The sequence below is a fragment of the Lepidochelys kempii genome, chromosome 6 (assembly GCF_965140265.1).
Source record: "Lepidochelys kempii isolate rLepKem1 chromosome 6, rLepKem1.hap2, whole genome shotgun sequence".
Taxonomy (NCBI): Eukaryota; Metazoa; Chordata; order Testudines; family Cheloniidae; genus Lepidochelys; species Lepidochelys kempii.
In genome coordinates, this window is record NC_133261.1 from 29,572,332 (window position 1) to 29,598,706 (window position 26,375).

Here is a 26,375-nt window from a genome sequence, read left to right on the forward strand (position 1 = left end):
CCCCACAGGGTCAGCAGGTCCCACTCCCTCCCCACCCCAGGTCGTCAGCAAATTTGGCAATGTATCCACTGGACACCAAGGTGCTGCCCCAGTCAGATGTCATGTGCAGAGTGGCTCCCCCAGTGAGAAGCACTGATCATTCAGATCCTCACAGTGAATACATAACACCCGACACTGACACTCTTTTCAGCCAAGAATCACAAAGCATTTTACAAGCGTACAAGCCAGGACTCTTTGTTCCTTGTTCTAATCAGGCCCTTATAGTCAAGAATCTCTGATTAGGTCTTTTGTAAACTGCCTTAATCTTCCTTTCAGATCACGGATATGACAGGGATCCAGATAGTCAAGCAGGGAGCTGTCCACAAATTGATCATTGACAAAATGGGAGAGGAACATGAAGGGAAGTACACGTTCAGAGCCAAGGGGGCAGAAAGTGAGGCCACCGTAGCCATTGCAGGTACTACCTCCTTTCCTTAACACTACTCACGAATCAATCATTTGCACGTGTCGGATCCAATTTCTAACAGGCCTCCTTCCTGGGGCCTGTGACATTTGCAGTCTCATCCACTTGTTTGTGCAAAACCCCATTTCTTGACACACAAAAGGCCATTTGCTCACGCTTTAATGGGAGTAAATCAGAAAATCATTTTAAGTGGCTAGATTTAGGAGCCTATCTTTACGCATCGCAATTTGAAAAAATGTGGCCTGAACCATTTGTTGAGTATTATTCCTGTAGGAACAACAAGAAAAATCTTCTAGCAGGAAAATATTTTTTTTGCCTAACTCTTGGCAGGCAGGTGGCGCTAGCTGAGCTCTTCAAACTCCCTTCACTTTTAACATAGCAGTCAGCCTGCTTCTGTCCTTTAAATGAGTGGGGCTCAGACTGGTGATTGTTACTGAGACATCGGGCAGAGTGTAGCACAAATTAGTTACTAACATATGAACATTCCAGATTGAAAAAAATGTAACTGAACTCTTTAACTAAAAACCTACACTGAGTAATTTGGTTGGGGCTGTAGATCGTGACTTCTTTTGTTCAAAAAAGGATTTTTTTGACAAAAAGTGGCCTTTTATAAATGAAATTTTTCATGGAAAAAAAATGGTTTCTAAAAGTTCTGGTTGTATGCACAAAAAATGAAAACAGAAATTGTTTCGCTGTCGGAGGGGAGATCAGTTTTTCATTGACAAACAGGACAATTTCAGCAAAATATGTTGTTTAAAATTATGAAATCTTTTTTATAAAAAAATTGGCAGAAAATACTGTTTTCCAACCAGCTCTAGTGGCAGACGTATTCTGCAACATTATTCATAGTGCACAATACTTTTCTATTCCCGTAGTACCTTACTCTGCAAGTAGTCTCACTGGTTTTATAGAATCACAGAACCATAGGGTTAGAAGGGACTGCCAGGATTATCTAGTCTAACCCCCTACCAAGATGTAGGATCCCTATGGAACCCCATTTGAGACCTCCTTCCAATCTGACATCACTCCATGAATAATTACTCATTGTTTGCAATTGCTGAAGCAATTATGTGTGTACTTAATGGATACATAATTTCATAGTACTCAGTAGAATTTGGCCCTTGGTCAGGAGCATCACAGGGATTAGCCTTGTGCCTTGCAGAGCTTAGAATCACCACAAGATTTAACCTTCAGTCCTCTGGAACTCAGGAACTTCTTGAGACTGATGCTCCCTGGAGGCCCCTTGTCTCCTCTTCTGCTGAGCTGGACAGTCTTGGGCAAGCCAGATAGGTCTCTGTACGGTAATTGGGAAAACCGGAATATCTGAATCCAAAGGTAGTGAATATACTGGGAGCCCCTCAGGACCTTCATAAAATCAGGGATTCTACCATTAAAGAAATTTGAGGGTGAAGGAGTTAAGGCCCTGAACAATGCCACTGTGGCAGGGGAACTCACTAATGCATTAAAAGCACCAGAGTATCTTTGTGGCTGCAGTTATTCATGTGTCTTTTTTCCATTTTTTTCCAAGATGTTCCTGTCATTGACCCATCTGTGCTGGAGGTTTTGGCAGCACACCCAGTGACTGTGAAGGCCGGGCATACAGCATACATCAAGGTCCCATTCAAGGGAAAGCCACTGCCAAAAGTCACCTGGTTCAAGGACGGTATTGAGGTGACAGAGGAGGAGAAGGTTGTGATGGAAAAAGCCAGTGACTTTGCAATGCTCACAATAAAAAACTGTGTGAGAGAAGACAGCGGAAACATTATGCTGAAGCTGAAAAATGATTGTGGTTCAGCTATTGCTAATATGTTTCTCAACGTTGTTGGTAGGTCCTGAACAAATAGCAATTCACTGGTTCTGTAGACATGTAGAGTTGTAAAGGTGCAGTCTGAGGCCACTGTGGGTCCAAAGCTCAGAATCCCTGCATGGGGGACAGAATGTGACTCAGAAGATCAGCTGGTGTAAATCCGTGTAACTCTAACACCGATTTACACCAGATGAGGAGATAGCCTTCTAAATACTGGCCATCCACTCACTGTTTATCTCCCAATGTTGCAGACAAACCAAAACCACCACAGGGTAAAGTGGAATTGCTAGAGCATACGGGAAAATGCATTAAAATGAAATGGAAAGCACCCAGAGACAATGGAGGAAAGCAAGTGACCCATTTCATCATTGAAAAGAAGATGGCTGGGAAAAAGTCCTGGATCAAAATTGGGGAAACTGACAGCAAACACACCACATTTGCCACTGATAAGGTGGAGGAAGGTAAAGCCTATCAGTTCAGAATCATTGCTGTCAATGCAGAAGGTCTGAGTGATCCACTGGAGACAGAAGAAATCTTTGCTGGGGAACCTATTGGTAAGCACCTGAGCATTCCAGAGCTGCCATTTTTAATGTGGCTTTATTTTTGCTCCTTCCCTCCCCCACCTCCCCACCCCCAAGAGGACATTGTCTCTTCTTTGACTTTCTGTACTTCAGAGTTGAAAGCTCCAAGAAGGGCAGGCCCTTTGTAACCATCCCTCACTTGGTCTGACAGTCGGTTTGAACCAGGGACAGTGTCCTTTGACGGCAAGCAGTAGGGTATTATGCATGGCAGGGCTGCTTGAAATTTGAAATTTTTTCATCAAATCAATTTTTTGACAAAAATGGGGAGTAGGCGGGAAGGGACTAAACTATTTTTTTAAAGTGTCTACTTTCTATGCAAAATTTAAATTAAAAAAATGAATGCCCAAAAACAAAATAATTTTTTAGCCAATAACTGAAATATTTCAATTCTGAAATGCTTTCAGAGTGTCTCATGAGATTTGTAATGTAGGCATCTCATGCTCCCGTTCTCTTCTGTGGACCAGGATCCTTAGTCTAACTACACTTCCCATAATGCACCACACCCATCTGACTTGCTATCATTCACAGTCTTGGTGCATCCTGGGAGATATAGTCCAATCAGGAAGCTCAGCCAACATAAGAGAATGAGAGCCTGAGGTGCTGGAACTACAGCTTCCAATAGGCACTGTGGCAGTATTTCAGAATACAAATATTTCACTTTTTGAATGAAAAATTTCCATTTTTTATTTTTCACTGAAAATTTTAAATTTTCCGTGGAAAATGTCATTAAAAATTATTTTCCACATTTTAAAAAAAAAGTTAACTGACCAGTTCTCTGGTGGAACTTCCAACCTTGGCTATTCTTGGAGTGCTTGCTCATGTCCATTCCATATTAGGTGTGTGTGCTCCGGTGCCTGAAGTTTTTCCCTCAGCAGTATCCACAGGGGACCCTCTGGAGCTCTGGTGCCCTCTGGAGTGGCACCTGCATGACGTGGTATAAGGGGCGCCACCGGTTTCCCCCACCCTCAGTTCCTTCTTGCCGCCAGTGACAGTGCTAGAACATCCATTGCTTTGGGTAGCGCTGTTCTATTCTCTGTTCTTGCAAATTTTGAAATCCTGTAAACTAGTTATATATAGTTAGTAGTTTCTTAGTTGCCCTTAATAGTAGTTCTCAAACTCTTCGTTAGTCCCAGAGGGGACCCAGCCGGGGGTCAGGGCATGCCCCGGTCCCCAGGCTTTAAGCCCTGTGATCGCTGCAGATGGCCTATGCCCATTAGCGATCCACATACCAGCTGCCTAAGGTGCTTAGGCGAAGGGCACATAAGTGACAAGTGCCATATCTGTAAGTCCTTCAAACCTAGGATGAAAAAGGAGCGCGATATCTGTCTAAAAGCATGCCTAATGGAGTTGGCACTCACTCCGGCACCAGAGCAGCGGTCCGACTCCACACTGAGCACCGTGGCCTGCATGTGCAGTGCTCCCCTGGTGCAGTCCATGAGCTGGCACCAGTCTCACTCCATGGTTCCTGTCAAGAAGCCGAAAAAGACTGTGTGGGGAAGATCTCCTACCTCCTGCAAGGGAAAGAAAAGATCAGGAGGAGAGCCAAGACCTGTGTTGGGCAGCTCAACATCCCCCTCGGGAAGTCGGGCCCCAGCTCAAGTCGAGCGGTGCAGCCCATCACATACTTTGCCTGTGACTCTGGATAGCAGTGCAGGCCCTGGCCAGCTTCAGGTGCTGTCAATGCCTGAAGCCCTTCAAGAGGCTCAGGAGATCCTGACGCTCTCGGAGCCTCCCTCATCGGCTCCTGTGGTACCCCAGTCTCAGGGAAAACCCACGTTGGGACCTATGCATGTGTCCCCACCTCAGTACTACTGTTCCCCATTGAGAGGGATGTCCCACCAGCGTTGGCCCGCCCGCAGCCGCCACGCCTCAGGACTGCAGAGGCAGGCTCAGCAGAGCCCTCTTCGGTCCCCATATTGGGGGCACCAATCGAGGGACTCAAGGCATACTTTGCCGGTAGATTGACGCAGACCCTCTGAGGCACTTGCCACCCAGCAAGAATTCTGGGACCAGCTCCGACTGTCCTCAAGGGCCCAGGACCTATCCTGGGACCGATTGGACACCAGAGACCGCCGATTGCCAGGCTGTCATTGCCTGTTTCCAAAGGGAAGGTCGCCATACTCAGGACAATCCTCCCGGCAACTGGCCCATAGTAGCTCCCGTTCCCATTTGATGTCCTGGTACTGATGGAGTAGCGTGACACATGGCTCACCAGGTATCGGACGCAGATCTGCCACACGCCATCAGTCCCCAAGAGCCCAACCAAGACCAGGCGCCGGTCGGACAAGAGGCACCACTCAGACCAATCCTGGTTGCCTGGTACTGACCACTCCACTGGTAGCTCTGGCTTGGAGCAAGGTGATACTTACCTCGCTGCGGTGGTGGACAGACCGCAGAACAGTCCTGGGAGGGGTTCCGTTCAACAACCCTGTATACTCTATCGAGTTGATGTCAGATGCCTCGGACCTCGGCTCGGGGGCGCATATCGGCATCCTCCAGACTCAGGGGATGTGGTCCCTGAACGAAGTGCGATTGCACATAAATGTCAAAGAGCTCCGAGCAATCTGGCTGGTGTGTGGCGTCTTCTTGCCCCATCTGTCAGGCAAGGTGGTACGAGTCCTAATGGACAACACAGACTCGATGTTCCACATCAACAGGCAAGGGGGCCAGTGCGCGCATCGACCCTCTGTCAGGAGGCACTCCGTCTATGGGACTTCTGCATCAGCCATGAGATCCACCTGGAAGCCTGTTACCTTCCCGGCCTGGCGGACCAGCTCAGCAGGGACTTCTCCTCTCACCACAAGTGGTCGCCCCATCCAGAGGGAGTCTGCATGATCTTCCAAAGGTGGGGAACTCCCCAAGTGGAGCTGTTCGCTACCAGGCCGAACAAGAAATGCCACCGGTTTTGTTCTCGGCAAGGTCTGAGCAAGGGCTTCTTCTCCAATGCCTTCCTCCTGTCGTGGTCAGGGAGCCTGATGTACGCGTTCCCTCCAATTCCACTCATCAGCAGGGCCCTGGCAAAAATCAAGAGGGATGAGGCGCAGGTCATCACGATCACCGCAGCGTGGCCTCCCCAGCACTGGTTTGGCACACTCATGAGCCTGTCAGCAGCCCCTCCCTGGCCCCTGCCCAACCGACCGGACCTCCTCTCACAGGACCATGGTTGGCTCCTGCACCCCAACCTCATGTCCCTCCATCTCTTGGCGTGGATGCTGCGTGGCTGAACCCGGAGGAGCGGACCTGTTCAGAAGGAATCCAGCAGGTCCTCCTGGAAAGTAGGAAGCCCTCAACTAGACTGACTTACCTGGACAAGTGGACGAGGTTTTCCTGTCGGGCATCCGAATGGGGCATCTCTCCCTTGTGTTCCTCCATACAGGCTGTTTTGGACTACCTGCTCCATTTGAGGAACCAGGGCCTGGTACACTCTTCCATCAGAGTGCATCTCGTGGCCATCTCTGCTTTTCATCCGCCAATCCAAGGACAGATGGTGTTTTCCCATGACATGATAGTCAGATTCCTGAGGGGACTTGAGAGACTCTTCCCGCAGATATGGGCCCCTGTCCCCCAGTGGGATCTTAACTTGATCCTCTCTAGGCTCACTGGCCCACCCACTGAACCACTGGGGCCCTGCTCCCTTTCCCACCTGTCATGGAAGTTTGCGTTCCTGGTGGTGGTGGTGTCAGCGAGACGGGTCTCTGAAATTAAAGCGTTGGCCTCAGAACCTCTGTACACAGTCTTCTACAAAGATAAGTTTCAGTTGCGTCCCCACCTGGCCTTCCTACCAAAGGTGGTCTCCACCTTCCATATGAACCAGGACATCTTCCTCCCGGTGTTCTGTCCCAAACCGCACAAGACCAGTGAGGAGAGGCGTCTTCATGCCCTGGACGTCTGGAGAGCCTTGGTGTACCAAGCCTTTCCGAAAATCAACTCAACTCTTCATCGTTACAGCGGATAGGATGAAGGGTCATCTGGTGTTGTCACAGAGGTTTTCCAGTTGGATCACCTTGTGCATAAGGACCTGTTACTACTTAGCAGGGCTTCCGCCGCCGCCGATTGTCAGAGCCCACTCGATGAGACCGCAGGCATCTTCGGCAGCCTTCCTGGCACATATCCCTATCCAGGATATCTGTAGAGCCGCAACATGATCCTCTGTCCACACGTTCATGGCTCATTATGCCATCACTCAGCAGGCCAGGGACGACGCTGGATTCGGCAGAGCTGTGTTGCAATCTACACGTCCGTGAACTCCTACCCACCTCCAGGGGTACTGCTTGGGAGTCACCTAATACAGAATGGACATGAGCAAGCACTCGAAGAAGAAAAGACAGGTACCTTTTCCATAACTGGTGCTCTTTGAGATGTGTTGCTCATGTCCATTCCATGACCCGCCCTCCTTTCCCACTGTCAGAGTTTCTGGCAAGAAGGAACTGAGAGTGGGAGGAGCTGGCAGCGCCCCTATGCTGCGCCATGTGGGCACCACTCCGGGGGGCGCCAGAGCTGGTCCTCTACGGATACTGATGAGGGAAAAACTTCTGGCACCAGTCCATGTGGCAAGCGCACACACCTGATATGGAATGTACATGAGCAACACATCTCGAAGAACACCAGTAATGGAAAATGTAACTGTCTTTTTATCTGGCACCTCTTACATTCAAAATACTTTACAAAATGTTATCTAACTAATCTTTATGGCACCTTATAAGGTAGGTAAGTAAGTATTAGTATTCCCAATTTATAGATGGGAGAAATGAGGCAGAGAGGGTAAGTAACTTGTTCAAGGCCACACAAAAATCAGTGTCAGACTTAGGATTAAAACTCAAGAATTCCTGGGTCCCAGTCCTGTGCTTTTTGACCACTAGGTCCGTGGAGATGTACAGCATTATCTTAGGAACAAAACATAAGGCGATGACATTTTCAGGTCTTTACTAATGAGTACTGTCTGCTGCTGAATCCCCAAAAATGAGCTGGCGAAGTAGATAACAAAGCAAAAGCTTTAGAAAGGGGTTTTTGGCAATGAATAAACCTAGAGGTCCAGATCACTCTTCCTGGCCTCTTGCTATCTGTTGTTCTTACCAAAAGAGGTTTTGCAGTGGAGCAGTAGGTGATTCTGATTCTTCTGTGCTGAATCTAACTCTGTCTAGAGCCTCCTGGACTGGCATCTCAACCTCAAGTTACAGATGTTACTAAGGAAGCTGTCACCATCACCTGGAACCCTCCAGCACAGGACGGCGGCTCCCCAGTACAAGGATACATTGTGGAAAGAAGGAAGAAAGGCAGCAACCTTTGGGTCCCAGTTACCAAAGAGCTAGTCCAAGGTCAGATACCTATTTTCCTGCACCGTGCAAGGGCAGAATGAAAGCTAGAGAGGACATGAGATGAGACACTGACGTTCTGATCACTCAAGCAAAGGGACAGTGTTGTCTAGACATAGCACATGGTTTATGAAGACCAGCTACAGATACTAAAGTCCAAATTTTCAAACACGGTTGCCTGAAATTTAAGAGCTAAATCTGCGTTTAGGCACCTAAACAGCTATGGCCTGATTTTCAGAGGTGCTGAACATTAGAACAAATTGGAGCTTTGGATACTCGGCATCTCTGAAAATCAGGACATTTTTATTTATGTGCCCACATGTGGATTTTGGTGCCTACTTTCAAGCATACACGTTTGAAAATTTTTCCCTGACTTACCCTACTGCCTTCCTCTGTTTTTGACCAAACTTGATTTAAGTAAGTAACTGAGTTTGTTATCCATATGTAATGGTGATCATTTATGATATATGTAAATCACAGCTTATATAACACATTGGAAACATTTATGTCAACCACATCTGAATAACAAGACTTTTGGTCTTAGTCATCTTTTATTATCGTGATTCTTTCTTGGATTCTTCTATCTCATTCAAAATTTTGGATTTCCTTATTAATTCAATGGCAATCAATTGATTGATTGAAGGACCAAAATTAATTGCTGTAAAGGGTGGAAGCTGTGTTTAATTTTAAAACAAAATATTTGGTTCCAGAGGTTTTGACCAAATTGAGTGGAAGATCTATCTGATGAGTCTTTGGTGGCCAGATTTCAATAGTCTTAGTCAAATTGATTAGTACAATGGGACTGCTCATGGAAAAAATACTACCTAACATGAGTGAAGGCATCAGACCCTGGCCCTGAATTAAGTAGAAGGAACTATACTGGCAAATTATACATTTTTCCTGTGTTATACATTTAAGGCATATTTGTGTGTGCCACAGAGGTTCTCCTTGGAATCCTTGTGGTTCCATTCTGCAAGTGAGCTGCATGACTGGATACACGGAGACCATCATAATTCATAATGTTCCCCCCCCCCCAAAAAAAATTTGAGCTGAAATTTCTCATGCTTAAGTCTCAGTTCAAAGGTGATTTTTATGTATTTGTTTGTTCTGATGCTCACTTGGGAATTCTTTTATGTGTGAAGGGACTTTCCCTAAAAATTATGAACTGTCTACACACTTGTGACATTTCCATCTTTAGATACCAAGTTCAAAGTGGATGGATTGCTGGAGGATACAGAATATGAGTTCCGTGTTACAGCTGTGAACCGTGCAGGGCCTGGACATCCCAGTGTGGCTTCAAACTCTGTTGTTGCAAAGGACCCCATCAGTATGTTTCTTTTATTACTTATTCCCTAGTTTTCTTAAAGCTGTTTCCCATGACGAGACCCATATTATATGCAGACAGCATGCCCAGACCAACATGATAAGTTGCTACCGTGCTTAGGTGCTTTCTGTACTGGGAGGCTTTCATTCACTTCCTGGTATTTGTACTCTGCCAAAAGTCATAATGCAATTGTTCCATACCAGTGTAAATCATTTCTGTTTAATGGACTTCAGCATACTACACAACTGTGCTCTGTGGGGTGATCTCCCCCCACACCTCACCTTGAACCTTTGGTAAAAGAAGAAGAAACTTCTGCAGAATTAGCAAAAGATGGTTGAGCAAATTTTCCAAAGCTTAGTTTGCAAATCTGTTTTTTCATTGGCAAAAATGTGGGCCTAATCCTGCACCCATTGAAGTCACAGCAAAACTCCCAGTAACCTCAGTGAGATCAGAAATGGGCTCTGTAACCTGTTATGATGGGCCAGTAGGCCCATGTACCATCTCTGGGTAACGTAACATCCATTCCACACAGCCATGTAACCAAATCCATTTTTAAACCAAGTGGTTGCCCAGTACCCAGTATATAAATAGTTTAAACTGTGTAGGGAACTGGGGAGCTTCTGTAATAGTTGCAGGAAGGGATGTCAGTAGCTGTAAGTAGTTTAGAAAAACACTGGAAAAGTAAGAGTCAGTGGAACTAGAGGGGAGATCATTCTTCCACCTACATAGAGCACTAGGTTAAATAGTTCCCCAGATCAGAAAACATTTCGGTTCCTTCATATCAGAGGGCTGCACTACAAAATGTCACAGCCAAAGATATTGCTCCCTTCATATTTAAAGATTCACATTATCTCAGACAGAAAGCTGGAGAATGCTTCTTGAACATTCCCATCCAATCCTTGCAGCCCACTGTGAACATTTATTATAGGGGTTCTCAAACTGTGAGTCGGGACCCCAAAGTGGGTTGGGACCCCATTTTAATGGGGTCGCCAGGGCTGGTGTGAGACTTGCTGGGGCTCGAGACCAAAGCCCGAGCCCCAGGGCCAAAGCCTAACATCTTCAGCTCTGGGTGGCGGGGCGCAGGTTACAGGCCCCCCTCCTGGGGCGGAAGCCCTTGGGCTTTGGCTTTGACACCCCCCCTCCCCACCCAGGGTGATGGGGCTCAGGCTTTGGCCCTCCCTGTCAGGGCGGCAGGGCTCAGGCACTGCTTGTTACTGAAGTCACACATCATATGCTGTCATGTGCCCCTAAAACTCAGTCTTACAGGGTATAGGAATGTGCTCATACACCTCAGGAGCAGTACCTTGTGACAGTGTTCAGCACTTCCTGAAAATCAGGTTCCTTTAAAGTGTCTCAAGTTGAGCACCCCCAAAAAAGGATTTGGCTGAAATCACGAATCACTTCTGAAAACGTAGGCCTGAACTATGGGGTTGGTGCAGAGATAAAGGTGAGAATCCCTGGTTTTGGTACACTGTGTTCATCAGCAGTGTGCTGTTGCTGTTTCAGAGCCTCCAGGAATGGTGAAGGGGATCCATGTGGTTGACTCTTCCAACTCCAGCATTTCCTTGGCGTGGGAGCAGCCAGATCAAGGAGACTTGCCCTCAGGATACATACTTGAGATGCGCGCAGAGAACACCAAGGAATGGACAAAATGCTCTAAAATCCCAATCTCCGGCACTAGCTACACTGTGGGAGGCTTGCAGGAGAGGCAGAAATATTTCTTCCGAATCCGAGCGGTGAATGAAGCTGGTGTGGGAGAACCAGCAGAGCTAGAGAAAGGAGTTCTAGCTATGCCCCCTCCAGGTAATCTCCAGAATATCCTGTCTGGCTGCAGGACACTTCTGTCGCTCATTCATTCATGAGTCAGTGTGTATATTTTAATAGCCATGGTTTACAAAGCTTCACAGAGTGACTATTATTTAAGCTAATGCTCTTTGCAGGTAATAAAGCTTTTGTTAAAGGCTAGATGAACATTAGCGTGTAATCCAGTTGTCCTCCCTGACAGTCCGCCAGCGTGACTGGTTTGTAATGTCCACAAAAGCTCATGCCAAATACATTTTCACTAGGGGCTTTGCCCATCAGCAAGGAGAATCAATGAGGGATCTGCTTTTGCTTAGAGAAAACCAGCTCAAATATATAGAGTAAAATCCAGCTTTTCTAGCCTTTTCAGACTCATAATGAAGATTAATTAAATTAAATGAATGAACTTCTCCCAGAAAAAGCTATTAACAAATGCTCTTTCTGTTCTGTGCAGTGGTTTACTCCAATATAAAGGGACACCCTCAGTGCCAAGGGTCTTATTTTTTGCTCATATTGTCAAGTAATTTCACTTAGAGTTTGCAGATAAGATGTTGGCAAGTGACATTGAGCCACAGAAGCTCTTTGTAGAGTCCTGGAGCTGGACTGATAGCTATTCTGCCACACCTCCTGCTAGGGCTGAACTATAAGACTCTTTCACAGCAGTTCCTGAAATCTCCAGCTACCGCTCAATTGGCTGCAGCTTCTTCTGTCATCAATAGTCTCCGATGTCAGCTATGGTGATTGCAGAGGCAGTTCTCAGGGAATTCTCCCTGCTGCCAGGGATGCTCTTAGATAGGTAGATAGTAATGCCTCCTGATGGGAGAGATGAGTAGATAGTGTACTGATCAGTAGCAGGTAAGCTATCATAGTATTGGTAGTGCCCATCTGCGATAGAGACTGGAACAGAGACACAGATTACTGTTTTTCCAACTGGGTAGTGAAGAGTGACAGCCTGGGTTCAAATGAACAATCAGGTGGCACTGTGATAACAGACAACATGGAGGTAATTGTATTGTCAAGGGGAAGACTCCAGAGGAGCCCATCACATCTTGAGAATAACTGCTGAGGTATCTATCATAAGTATCCCTTCGGAGCCCAGTTATAAGAGGTGGCAGTTCAGACTTTTATTGTTTTGCACTCATGGGTCGTGAATTTGTTTTTACTCTGCTAGTTAGGAAATTCAAACAGCTTGTCTCTGGGATGTTCCCACGGGACAGAGCTGCCTGAAGAGGTAGAAAGACTAGCAAGGTAAGATACAGAACTCATGAGTCATGCTACATAGCAGTGATTTCCATCAGGAATAAAGACATCTGGCACTGACCAGGGGAATGTCAGAAGACAACACCCAGGAGAACAGCACTAAATTAGAATATCTATTAAAATCAGCTTTTCCTTTATGTCTTCACTTCAGAATTGCACTAATAATCTTGATACTAATTGTTACTTCTCCTAAAAGAGAAACACCAATCTAACCTCAGATTTACTGTATGACCAAAACAAAACAAACTGTGGTAGGAAATAGGAACCTGCAGTGCTGTAACGATGAGCACATGTAGTTTGATGTGAAACAACAGATCTGCTTTCAGCGTAGCGGGAGTAAGCGGTGGGCAGTTATTTTTAAGGTGGTTAAAGTGGTAATTTCAAGCAACATCACTTTTTTGGCCCACAGGTTTCTCACACTAATCATTTTGAAATGGTAATACTTCCTCCCCCTTGCAACTTGGTTTAAAAGAATATAATTGACTCTTCTGATTGAGACCTTGAGTGCCAAGGAATAAATATTCCTCACCTAGTTGCATGCCCCTAGAACCTGAGAGGGCAGGAGGTGGTGGTGTTGAATGCACATGGTGATAAACCCCTTACATTACAGGACAAACAGTGCTGTAATAACTCAAGGCTCGATTTTGCAATCCTCACATTGGCGAACACCTCTTCACGCAAGTGGTGCCATTAACTTCAGTGGGAGCACTTGTGTCAGTGTTGCCCCATCTAGCCCTCACAACCATACCCTAACACTTGTTCATGCAAGCTTTGGCTTCTGTTCAATTTAATTACTGCCTTGGTGGTTTGAAGAGAAGGGCAGCTATGATTAAAGTGTATTACTTACTCCTATTTCTCAGTTCCTTTTTGATAGTAGAGGCGCAGCCTTTCTTTAAAAATTGCATGGTAAAGGAGTGGCTACTGATTGGCATTAGCTTCAACATGAAAATGTACATTGTCTGTTTCCTTTCCTGTACGTACGTATGTATGTATGCATGGTTCCCTCTAGCACTAATGAGCCCATCACTGCAGTATCTGTACATAATTAAGAGTAGCTTCATTTCCGCCAGTAAAAGGAACAGACTCTCAATCCCATTCCCATCTTATGATTCAATTATTAACTTAATTTCTTAGCTGCCTTCTGTGGAAGCTAATTTCAAGGACTGCTTTTCTTTCTCCCATCATGCTGTTTTCACCGCACAATGCTTAAAACAGCAGGCTGATAGCAGGGAAATGGCTTTGCTCAGATATAAGGCCTCTAAGATTTTAATTATTCTCTCTCTCTCTCTTTCTCTGTTTTGGTGGTGGTTTGTGTTTTAGCTTGTCCGAAGTTTGATCTAAGTGCCAAGCTGAAGAGTCATATGGTGGTTCGTGCTGGGACAGCCCTCTGCATTCATGCTGCCTTTACTGTGAGCTTTCTTCTGCCCTGCTCTACCTCTGGGAAAGTCTGCATTGAAAGTTTTCTTTGGTGTCAACATTTTATCATACACATAACCCATTTTCCTCCTTTCATAGATGTGGGACCTGGTCCCACAAGCTGTATATGATTGGAACATCCACTGAAATTCCCCATGGCCGCCTCACATTTCCACTGTAGGTGCAGTGAAGGTAGCAGGGAATAAGTACCCAGTATATCCCCACACTGCAGGTGGGCAGGGAAGCAAATGGACAAATCCTTATCTCCACCCCATCAGTGTACTCGCCAGCACAGCTGAACCAGTGTGGGAGTAGGTGAAGCAATCTGCTGCTGGTCAAGACTAATGGCTGATTACTCACTTCCATGAGAATGAGGGAACACAGAAGGCATTATGACTCTCTGAGGCACAGTTCCTTCCCCTGGGCTTCTAAAGTGGTACAGATACATGCCTCAGGGCTAGATATAAAAGGATCATCTGGCCCTTTAAGGGACAAATACTTCTGCTGGCCTTCCTCACAAGAACAATCACACTGACTTAAAGGGGACAGTTTGCCCGAGTAAGGCAAGTAGGATTTGGCCTGATGGCCGTGCAGCACTTTGGATCTGTGAAGCAGTGTGTAAATGCTGACTGTTTTGGGGCTCGGTTTTTTAGGCCTTCCTCGCACTCGTGAAGTTGATGGGGCTATTCCCAGGAGTAAGCACCTACCAGCATGAGAAAGGGTTGCACAATCTAGCCTTCCGTAGTGTGGGTTTGGGTAGGGAGTTAATATCAACCCACCCAGAATAAGCACTAACAATTACTAGGAGAGACCTATCATTAAAATGTGTGTGATTTCTGTTTCATTAATCACAGTAGTGCAATATTATCTGATTGAGATGCCACACACACCAGAGCTTTATGAATCCTGTAATCTGTTCTGCTCAAATCCATGCCAGAGAACGAAGCTTTACAAGCAGCATAAAGAAGTGTTGTTAATAAGGGTGCACACGTGGGGCCAGAAAGGGGTTTTTTTCTACTCCGTAATTGCACAGGATACGACTTGTGGCTGATACACAGTCAAGCTTTCCCATTTGTTCTGATGGCTACATCACTGTGATGGTCTCAAGGTATTTTATTGTATTGTACTAAAGCTCTCAAGAATGTTCCCTGTTAGGAGCTGAGAGGCACGGCATGCTTTGTAGTGGGGACTTAATGTGGGCCACGTATTTAGTAAAGGAAACATTACGGTTTATGGCTTCTAAGGCCAAGCACCTGCAAAGCTTTGAGCACCCTCAATCTCTACTGGGGGTAGTTAAGTCAGTGGGAGCTCAGGGTGCTTGTACCTCATAGGACGTACTCAGCACCTCACAGGTTTGGCCCTAAAGCCAGAGTAACTTCAGTGGTGACGATCAGCGGGAGCGAAGGGCTGGCAGGAGCCGGCCCTAAGGCAGGACTGCAGGGGCATTTGTTCTTTGTCAGCTTGAATTCACTGCACTAGAGGAGCTGCAATTTCCCCTGGGGGAACCTCTTGGTGCACTGTCTAGAGCTGAGGTGTTATCGCTATTGCACCAGCCGTTTCCTCTGCTTTTAAAAAGTGCTTGGAGAAGATTAAACAGGGATAAACTTTAGCCTCAAGGTTATGTTGGAATCCCTCCAGCTGAGTCAGTAGAGACCACTAGATCAAGTGTAATGCTGGGGGAAGTCTGATTTTTTTTTAACCTATTTGAGAATCTTAGCAACATCATCATCTTGAAACAAAACTAAGGGTCAGATCCTCAGCTGGAGTAAGCTCCATTGGCTTCAGTGGAGTTATGTCCATTTACATCAGCTGAGCATCTGGCCTAGTACCAGGAGAGCATACATTCCCCTGGTATTTCTACTGCCAAAATTCCCTGGGAGCGCTCTCCTTGGAGTATTTTGGGTGATATCAAGTTGATATCCAAGACACTGTTGTGTTAAGTTCAGAGCTATCTATTGTATACTGAAAGTTAAGGCCACCATTATTTTTTACACATTTATCTCGGGCAGGGTTCCCCTCCACCAACTGTGACCTGGCAAAAAGACGGAATTCTGACAAAAGGGAGAGAGATAATCACCAAAGGCAAGAACCACTCCCAGTTCCTCATCCACAGCACCAAGCGTTTTGATTCTGGTGTGTACAGGATCCTCCTTAGGAACGACTATGGTGAAGCCCATTATGACATCCAAGTACATGTGGCAGGTACAGTATATCAAAAGCTCTAGCTTCCAGGCTACAACTGGGTTTAGTCAGGGAGCCAATTAGTCTGCCAGGGATTTCAGGTTCTTAGGGCTGGAAAGGTCCAAGGGAATGAAATTTAGGAGTGCACGTGCAGTACCAGAATTTGCTAGACACACAGTGATTTGCATAAGCAATTCACAAGGCAGCAGCTGGGTTGAAAAGGGTTTGCTTCGAGAGAAAAAAAATAGAGGGGTGGTCCTACATAAGAGAAACAAATACCTAAAGGTGTGTCCTATTTGTTAGATTCCCCACGGCCACCGAAGAATCTGCAGCTGATTGAGGAAGTGCCGAACACCGTGACTCTGAAATGGGATCACACCCCAGATATAATGGACGATGGGCATGCCCATTACGTCATCATGAAACGTGATGCTAGGACTGCCACCTGGTTCACTGCAGCTGAAAAAGTCTACAGTAACAAGTACACCGTCACAGCCCTGGTCCCAGGGAGGAAATACTTTTTCCGAGTTATTGCCCGCAATAACATTGGAGACAGTGACCCTCTGGATTCCAAGGAGCCCTGGCACATCTCTAAAGACAAAGGTAAACATTAGAATAGATGCATGTACAGGCAGGAAAAAGGGTGCTCTTGTAGATAAGAACTAAACTGGGACTTGGGAGGTCTGGCTTCAATTCGCAGCCTGGTCACAGACTTCCTATGTGACCTTGGCAAGTCCCTTAACCGTTCTGTATTTCAGTTCCCCATCTGTAAAATGGAGACAAAAATATCTCCTTTCTCCCACCCTTTGTCTTCTCATCTGTGAGCATGCAATCACACTGGGGCCTCTTGGTGTTACCTAGAGTCATATGCATAATAATGATAATAATATATTCTCTCTGTGCGTATGTGTGAATAGAGAGTAGTTGTGTCTTGACATGAGAGAGTTCTCATTTTTTACTACTAGGTTTCCCTCCAACTCATCCCTGGATGGATTCAGACAGTTCCCAAAATGAATAGCAAAAACACTTAGAGGCATAGCAGATTTTTTTTTTTTAAGTTTTACCTCTCTTTCCCCTCCCTCCCTCCCCCCACCCCAGGCCAGTTTGCTTCCCTCCACTCTTAACCAGTGTGTTCAGGCTTAGTGGACGAGATGATGTCCTCATTAGAGATGGGCTCAAAACAAACCCCCAGAGCTGAACATTCTCTCACTCAAGGGAAGCTCATATAAGGATCATAAGTGGGCAGTATCCCCACAATGGGCCAAACCAAACCCCACATCCAGACACTTGGAGATAGTTAGAATCCAGATCCAAACTTTGTCATGCAAGCCTATCTCTAGTTTAATAAGCAGGACATAAGCACAAAACAACCAGGCAGGTTGGACAGCTACTGATAAATTTTCCACGGAGCATGTGCACTTTTTGCTATAATGTTTCCAATCTTGTTAGTACTGTAGATGTCACACAGATGGTTTATAGTCATATGTGTATTTAAAGTCAGTCTTTCTCGTGCCATATAATCTAGACACAATCATGTCACTTCTCTTAAGGTATTTCCATTGTTTTAGGGTGTCACCAAGAAAGAAAACTTCCAACTATAGCCATGATAGTGTTCTTTTCTTGGTTCTACTCCAGGCCTGATTTGAATCTCATTTACACTGCTGTAAATATGGACTAACAGTGGAGTTAAATCCATGTTAATCAGGGGTAAATAAAAGAATCATTAGGTTTTCTGTGCCTTGGATCACTTGATAACCATTCTTTATGCAGGATAGCAGGACACAGTTGCAGCAGAGCACTACTCCCTACCTCCCATTGAAAATGACTGACAATCTTCAAGTTGCACATTTTGAAGAGAAAAGTAGACAGACTTTGCTTTATTGTCACAGCCCAAGGGTAATAAGAAAAGCAGCAAACTGTGCTCTGAGAATGAAGTCGGTGTAACTGAGAGCAGAATTGTGCCCTTTCATATTAAATTTTAGGATCAAGGAATTTTACCCAGCTGGAGCCTCCTATTGGTGGGAAAAGTAGGTATATAAAAAAGAGAGGTTTTTAAAAATGCTTTTTTGGTGATGGCTGAAAAATGTAGCACATTCCTGCAATGCACACTGCCATTTGTAATACAGTCTCCTTGACTCTCTACAGCATTCTGCATACTGCCAATCCCCCCCTGCAAACTATGCAGAGATGTAATGCTTCCACCCCAAAAAAGTTTACATACTTCAGTTGACAATCGTGTGTAATAATTTATTATCATGATTTGCATTTCATAGATTCATAGACACTTAGGCCAGAAGGGACCATTATGATCATCCAGTCCGACCCCCCGCACAACGCAGGCCACAGAATTTCACCCACCACTCCTAAAAAAGACCTCACACCTATATCTGTGCTATTGAAGTCCTCAAATTGTAGTTTGAAGACCTCAAGGAGCAGAGAATCCTCCAGCAAGTGACCCGTGCCCCATGCTACAGAGGAAGGCGAAAAACCTCCAGGGCCTTCCAATCTGCCCTGGAGGAAAATTCCTTCCCGACCCCAAATATGGCAATCAGCTAAACCCTGAGCATATGGGCAAGATTCATCAGCCAGATACTACAGAAAATTCTTTCCTGGGTAACTTGGATCTTACCCCATCTAAAAACCCATCACAGGTCATTGGGCCTTATTTACCATGAATATTTAATTACCAAAACCATGTTATCCCATCATACCATCTCCTCCATAAACTTATCGAGTTTAATCTTAAAGCAAGATAGATCTTTTGCCCCCACTACTTCCCTCGGAAGGCATTTCTAACATACTGTGTCATCCAAAGATCCCACACCTTTTTTCAAGGTAATGACATTAACTAGAGAAATTACGCATCGCAACATCTACATGAAGCAGAAAAATCGGACACCTTTTTACAGATGGGGTACAAAGAGGTTAAGTTACTTGCCTACAGTTGCATGGAAAGTTCGTGTTTAAAGTTGGAAATAGAACCCAGAGGTCCTGACTCCCAGCCCGCTGCTCTCCCCACCAAACATGCTGCTTCCTGATTTGTATTTATAAGTGAAGAGGGCTGGTGGAGTGCTAAGAATAATCCTATGAGACATGTTACTCATTCCCTCTGCTCTTCACCTAGTGTTCCCTAGCTGGGAAAAAGAAACTCGGGGCTGAGTTTTACACCAGTGTAATTGAGTTGATTGGAGTCACTACTTGTGATCCATACCAGTATGGGAGGAGAACCCAGAGGGGTACAGCTATCTGTCTGGAGATATGCACTGCTGTTTTACACATTTGGAATCAGATCTCTTTATTTCCTTTGTAGAGCGTTTCAATGCCAACTTGAAGGAGTATCACGAGAAAGACTGGCGCCAGGCCCCCCATTTCATTGCGCCTCTGAAGAACCATGCAGTTCGCCGGGGCCAGGACTGCACCATGAGTTGTGCTTTCCTGGGCAACCCCCGCCCGGTGGTGACATTGTACAAAGGCAATGTGAACATCACGGCCAATTCTAAGTTTTGGTACAACTCAACAAGTGGCGTCTGCACACTGATGATCCCCACCTGCAGCTCCAAGGACAGCGGAGACTACACCGTGGCCATTGAGAATGAGCTGGGCCAGGAGAAATGCAGCTGCATGCTGACTGTGTATGGTGAGTTGAGTTCTCAGCCTCCATCTTTCCATGGCAACGATTCTCCACCAGCCGTGTAGCTACTGATTTGAAATCTCTGACCACAATATACTCCCATGATCTCTCAGCGTAAGCATGCTTACTGCACTGGGTTGGCCAATTTCATCTGGCCCCAATGAATTACACCATCTTGATCCCCTGCATACACCCCAGTTGGGGGCAGAGGCTATCTCCCTCTGTGGGGATTTCCTGCCAGGGCAGGATAGTTATATGTTACACTGGGAGCTTCACCAACAGCATTCATTAAGGGAACACACTGAATGGGCACTGACCACTCCCTCCTCACTTAGCACCATAGGTTTTTGAGCTATGCTGTCCCCCATCATTCCTCACTTCAACCTTCCCTCTCTGTTGATTTCACCGCCAGGGCACTGCATGGAGTTTGTGCCAGTTTCCATGGGTGTGGGCCCTGGGCTGAGTCGGACCCATTATGATCACCAGCAGAGCAGGTGTAGTTAGCTACACATTTCTATGCAGTGTTCATGAAAGAACTGATAAAGAGCAAAAATGATTTTGCCAGTTTCCATACAAAGAAATTAAAGCCATGTTTACCCTATGGGGACTATAGTAGCATAGCTATGGTGCTCTAGCTATCCTGGCCTAACCCCATAGCGTAGGCGCATCCTGCACCAATGGAAGTGGTTTTTTCCATCGGAGCACGAACACCATGACTCTGAGCAGTGGTAGCTAGGTCGATGGACGCATTCTTCCTCCGACCTAACTGTGTCTACCCTGGGGGTTCCATTGGTATAGCTTTCAGAGTAACAGCCATGTTAGTCTGTTTTTGCAAAAAGAAAAGGAGTACTTGTGGCACCTTAGAGACTAACCAATTTATCTGAGCATAAGCTTTCGTGAGCTACAGCTCACTTCATCGGATGCATACTGTGGAAACTGCAGAAGACATTATATACACAGAGACCATGCATCACTCAGGGTGTGGGTTTTTCATACTCCTGAGCAACATAGCTATGTCAACGTACATTTTCAATGTAGACCAGGCCTTAATCACATGTTCTGGGGCCCGTGACGTTTCTGCACCCATGCAGGGGCTAGCAGCTCGTGACAAAGTTTAGCACATGAAGTCAGTAGAGTTTCTCTGAATTTACTCTGCTGGAACCAAGAGCACAATCCAGCCCAAGATCTTTTATTTTTCAAATTTGCATTTACATGGCAGGAAGGTCACTGGGATAGATAAGAGGCCTGATTCTGCTATGCTTTGCACACTGTGTGGGCATTTTCACAGGTGCAAAGTACGTGTAAAACATTTCCAAATCAGAATGGTAGTGTTTCACACCCACTTTGCACTTGCTTTGCATAGGTGTAAATGGCTTCCCAAAGGGCAAGGCACTGGAGAACTGGGCCCAATCTGAAGAACATATTTTCATATCTGGAAATAGGTCTACTTCTACCTTAAGTTAAAACAGGTGTAGCTGCCACTGAAGTCAATAGGAATTGTATCCAGCCAACTGAGGGCAGAATCAGGTACTGTAGCAGAGCGGTATGAAATGTCATATTCTCGCTTGGTGAATGGAATCCTATTCCTTCAAGAATTCACACAATGGATCAAGGGCAAAATATGGCTATTTCTGGGAGAATAACAGATTTGCACTGCACACATGGCAAACCTCCGCCTTAGAGCAATTCGCTTATGTGCTCCGAGAATGGCATCTTCCCATTTTCACAGAGTTTTGCCTTCATTTTCTGTTGTAGAGAAAAATTCAAGGGAAATGCTATCTCTCTTTTTGCACAGTCCTCTCCCAAGTTCCCTGGCTATTTCTTTCTGTTTTCCCTGGTGGTGAGAATGCTCTCCACCTCAATAGGGCTTTTACTTTAGGTTGCAGCAGGATAGTTTGGCTGGGAAGGTTCCCATTGTGTTTATCCTGTGGAACTAAATAATTCTATCTGCATGTAGTGATGTTGTAGCACTATGCCCCAACATCACAATGTGGAGATGCAGCATCATTGTGTCATGGTCCCCAAATCTGGGGACTCCCTAATTGCTCTGCAGGATGATCTCACAGTGTCGACACATCAGACCCATGAAAATCATCTGAGTCCCATTAATTTCAGCACAGGTGGCAACTCTCCCAGGAGGCTGCTTCACTGTAAGCTTGACACGTCTATAAATCACCATGGGAGAATTAAAGAAAATTGAAGAGCTGCCTCAAATGGGAAATATTTAAGATGAAGAATTCTCCTCCATCCTTTGTCTCAGTGGTAGTATGGAAACAAATGCCTTTATTTTACTATGGGGCTTAAGTGCATTTCTCTTGAGCTCTGTTCTCACCAAGTATAAGCCCTGATGCCTCATGGCATGTCATCGCTCTCTTAAATGAAAGCTGAGAGACACGTTACCCAGCATAGAAACTGATATACCAATAAGGAGAGGCTATATTTGGATGGATCTTTCAGTGTTATTTTTGTAGGTGACCATTGCTTCGGCACAGCTGGCTGACACATGCTGATGATATCACTCTGAAGTTTCAGTTCTTTCTTCTCTACTTCTAATGGAGAAGTAACTCAACCTGAAATAATGGTGAAGAGTGATGGTTACTCTCCATTTGCTATTCCAAATTAGAGTTTTATTTTCATTTAGATTTATATATATATATATATATAGTGACAGGGTCAGGCCAGATGGCTACAGGAGAGTGATAGAAGGCAGATATATTAGCCCCAGGTTAAGTAGGTCCCTTTTCCCTGGATAAGATAACAGGGAAGGTTCCAGAACAATCAGGAACTTTCTGGAAACAATTAAGGCAGACAGGCTGATTAGAACACCTGCAGCCAATCAAGAAGCTGCTAGAATCTATTAAGGCAGGCTAATCAGGGCACCTGGGTTTAAAAAGGAGCTCACTTCAGTTTGTGGTGCATGCGAGGAGCTGGGAGCAAGAGATGCAAGAAGCTGAGAGTGAGAAGACATACTACTGGAAGACTGAGAGGTACAAGCATTATCAGACATCAGGAGGGAGGCCCTGTAGTGAGAATAAAGAAGGTGTTGGGAGGAGGCCATGGGGAAGTAGCCCAGGGAATTGTAGCTGTCACGCAGTTATTACGGGAGCCACTCTGGACAGCTGCATTCCACAGGGCCCTGGGCTGGAACCCGGAGTAGAAGATGGGCCCATCCCTCCATCCCTGCAACTCCCTACTTGATACCGGAGGAGTTGAACTGGACTGTGGGTTCCACCAGAAGGGAAGGTCTCTGGCCTGTTCCCTGATCCACTAGGTGGATCAGCAGAGGCTGCAGGTATTGTTCTTCTTCTTTTCCCCATGCTGGCCAGCGACGAGGCTAACTGAGTGAACGGCAGGTTTGAGCCACGAAAGTGGCCAAACTGAGGGCTGCTGTGAACCTCTGAGGCAAGAAAATCCGCCAAGCACAGGACCCAGCAAGGCAGAGGAGGAACTTTGTCACAATGTATATTGTGTGTGTGTGTGTGTGTGTGTATATACAATATACACACATGGAGCACTCCCTCAGTTACATCTGACCACTGCTGATCTCACAATGAAAAGAATGTTTGTTCCACTTTGATGAAAAATAGAAGCTGACTGCAGCTCATGCCTGGTTTTAGTAGTATTTTGGAGACTGATATAATTTGGTGCAGAAATCACTGTTAACATTAGTTAGCTGCCCCCTGAGGAGACTCAGCAGAAAAGAGGAGTCAATGTGCTGTAGAGGCCAAACTCCACCCCCACAACCCACAGAGGGGCTGTCCTTGCAGGTCAGTGATGAAGCACATTGGCAGGGAAGTGTGAGAGAACCTAAAACTGCTGCCACCCATGATGTACCTCTTCTGCAAATATATAGGAGACTTCAGAGCTGTCAGTCTGGCCAAGAACATACCCTCCTAAATAACTCTGTCTGATTGGGGGGCAAAGGAGAGATCCTGGAGGCCTCCCACCTCACACTCCATCCTCTCATGAATGTTTCCTCCTGAGGTCAGGCATTAAAGTATTATTAAAACTTCTTAATCAGTCCGAAGAAGAGATTAGTAAGTAGAGTCCAACTGCAGGGATGGTTTCTCCCTCTAATTGTCCTTATCTAGGGTTAGGTGTCAGTGAAGTTTTCAGTGGAAATGGGAGAGGTCACAGGGTCTGCGCTGGCTGTGATATTCTATTTTGGGAGCAGGGGGAGGGGGCTGATTGGCCACAATCTATCAGTGTGTAGTTGTGTGTGTGTGTGTGTGTGTGTGTGTGTGTGTGTGTGTGTGTGTTTAGGCAGTGGGGAGGTGTTAATATAGCTCAGGAGTTCACCTCCACCTGGGAGTGTCACAGAGCTGAGAAATTTACTCCAGCTTGGAAGTTTGGTGTGGCTCAGATGAGCTTAGCTTGGGAGCTTAGCTTGAACTTAGCTTGGGAGCTTGTCCTACCTTTTGGAGTTTACTCCAGCCCAGAAAGTCCACCACAGTTTCAGCACCTTAGTTTGAGTTATGAGTTCAGCCCAGACTAGGATCTAGAGCTGGAAGGTTTCACTTGCGGGTTTCAGTTGTCTTTACCTGTGTGCTCCTAACATTCCAGATCACTCTAGGATAAGGGTGGCACCCAAGAAGAAGAGGAAACATTCAAATGCACATGTGAACTTAAATATTCATGGAGCAGACCCTCAGAGTACAATTTCTGTGCTGACCAATGATGGGTCTGGCCAGAGCCGGATTAATGCAGGGGCTTTAAGCACCGCAGCCCAGGGCCTCGAGCTAAGGGGGCCCCACAGGCTCGCGGGCCGGATGCAGCCTGCTGCTTCTTTTCATCTGGCCTGCATCAAATCTCTGTGCCACGGGCCGGACACCAGTCCCCGAGCCTCAATGCTCTGCCCCGGGGCTGGAGCCATGAGCGCCGGCTCACCGATGTGCCCCTGCGGCCCCTAGTTGAGGGGCGTTCAGGGAATCTCTGCGCGATGCCCCCACCCCCAGTGCCATCTCCGCAGCTCCCATTGGCCAGGTACCACAGCCAATGGGAGCTGAAGGAGCAGTGCCTGCGGGCACGGGCAGCATGCACTGCACAGAGCGGCCTGACCCCTCTGCCTAGCAGCCGGACATGCCGGCCACCTTGGGGAGCAGAGCAGCATGGAGCCAGGGCAGGCAGAGATCCTGCATTAGCCCTGCTGCGCTGCTGACCAGGAGCTGGCTGAGGTAAGTGCCTCCTGGCCGGAGCCTACACCTCCTCCTGCACCCCTACCCTAGCGTGGAGCCCCCTGCTGCACCCAAACTCCCACCCAGAGCCCATCCCCCGAACTCCTGGCGCTGAGCTCATTTTGTTCAAACTTCCAGGGTGTGAAATAGCTTTGGAGTGAAACAATGCCCAGAAAAATTCAGCCCCAGCGTGGTTCATTTGAGACAGTTATGGGCAACTAGGAAAGAGGTTTTAATGGAAACTGGAAATCGCTCAACTGCCATGTTTGCTTACCATGAAAGTCATGGTAGAATAATATTTTGCATTTATGTACTGGTGTGTTTTAACCAGGGAATCTGTCTGTGCTTTCCAAAAGTACCATAGTAAATGACGCATGGTTAATCAGTTGTCAATGGTCATAATGATGCCCCCTTGCCCTCTCTCTCTCTCTCTCTCTCTTTTCTTAAAGATAAAGATGATAAAAGCCTCCTGGACTCAGTGACTGAAAGTCTTCAGAAGTCAAAGCACATCATGTAATCAGCAGACCCGGATCCAAATTCATCCAGTCCAGCATGCAGAACAATTCAAACATTTCTGTGTAGTTTGACTTAGATATGCATGGCTCAAAACAGCAACTGCACTATCTTCTATAGTGATTAATGAAGCCAAATGCCAAAAGGTGGGGCCTTCACTGGAGAAGGGCCGTTTTAATGGTTCAGTACTTTCTTCCACATAGGCAGCTTCCACATGCTAGTGTGTGTGAATGGTAATATTTCCAATACTGGATGAAAATGTATCTTAAAAATAAAAGGAGCCACAGACAATGAGAGTTCTGCTTTGACTTCAATGGGAGGAGAACTGGGAAATATGCATTAGTTATTGTTACTTTATTGCAGTACTTAGAGGCCCCAGCTAAGCTCATGGCCTTGTTGTGCTAGACAGTGTACAACCATACAGTAAGAGATCGTCCCCATCCCTAAGAGCCTACACTCTAATCTAAATAGACAACACAAAGAAAGAATTACTGTACCCATTTTACAGATGGAGAACTGAGACCCAGAGAGACTGTGACTCACCCAAGATGTCTGCAGTCAAGTCAGAAATAGCATCCAGTCCTCTGACTGAGGTCCAGTCCAAAGTCTTAACTATAAAAGGAGAGGTTACTTATCTTGTACAGTAACTGGTATTCCTCAAGATATTTCGTCCCTATGAGTGCACCACATAAGGATATATATGTGCCCATGCACTCCTGAGCAGAGATCTTTGTTTTGTTAGCAGTGTCCAGAGGTCTGCACCTGCACCATACACTTCCTTGTGCTCCAGTATGAGGGCGTTTAGGGAGGCGTGGGCCCACACAACTCCAGTTCCTTCTCAACCTCAGAGCATGGTAGAACTCCAAAGCAGAGGGGAAAGGAGGGTGGATGGTGGAGCTCCAATAGGGACCAA

General features: G+C 46.1%; 1 protein-coding gene across 1 annotated transcript in view; it reads left to right on the top strand.

The window, feature by feature from the left end:
• The window catches only part of IGSF22 (immunoglobulin superfamily member 22), a 42,121-nt gene extending 16,376 nt beyond the window's left edge, over window positions 1-25,745 (top strand). Inside the window, exons 12-22 of the mRNA XM_073350322.1 lie at window positions 316-457; window positions 1,992-2,288; window positions 2,522-2,824; window positions 7,993-8,166; window positions 9,362-9,490; window positions 10,994-11,290; window positions 13,868-13,956; window positions 15,973-16,165; window positions 16,448-16,747; window positions 19,455-19,781; window positions 25,399-25,745. Coding sequence (XP_073206423.1) covers window positions 316-457; window positions 1,992-2,288; window positions 2,522-2,824; window positions 7,993-8,166; window positions 9,362-9,490; window positions 10,994-11,290; window positions 13,868-13,956; window positions 15,973-16,165; window positions 16,448-16,747; window positions 19,455-19,781; window positions 25,399-25,466 — 2,319 coding nt within the window. The 3' untranslated portion in view covers window positions 25,467-25,745. The remainder of the gene's footprint in view (window positions 1-315; window positions 458-1,991; window positions 2,289-2,521; window positions 2,825-7,992; window positions 8,167-9,361; window positions 9,491-10,993; window positions 11,291-13,867; window positions 13,957-15,972; window positions 16,166-16,447; window positions 16,748-19,454; window positions 19,782-25,398) is intronic.
• Window positions 25,746-26,375: the final 630 nt, after the last annotated feature.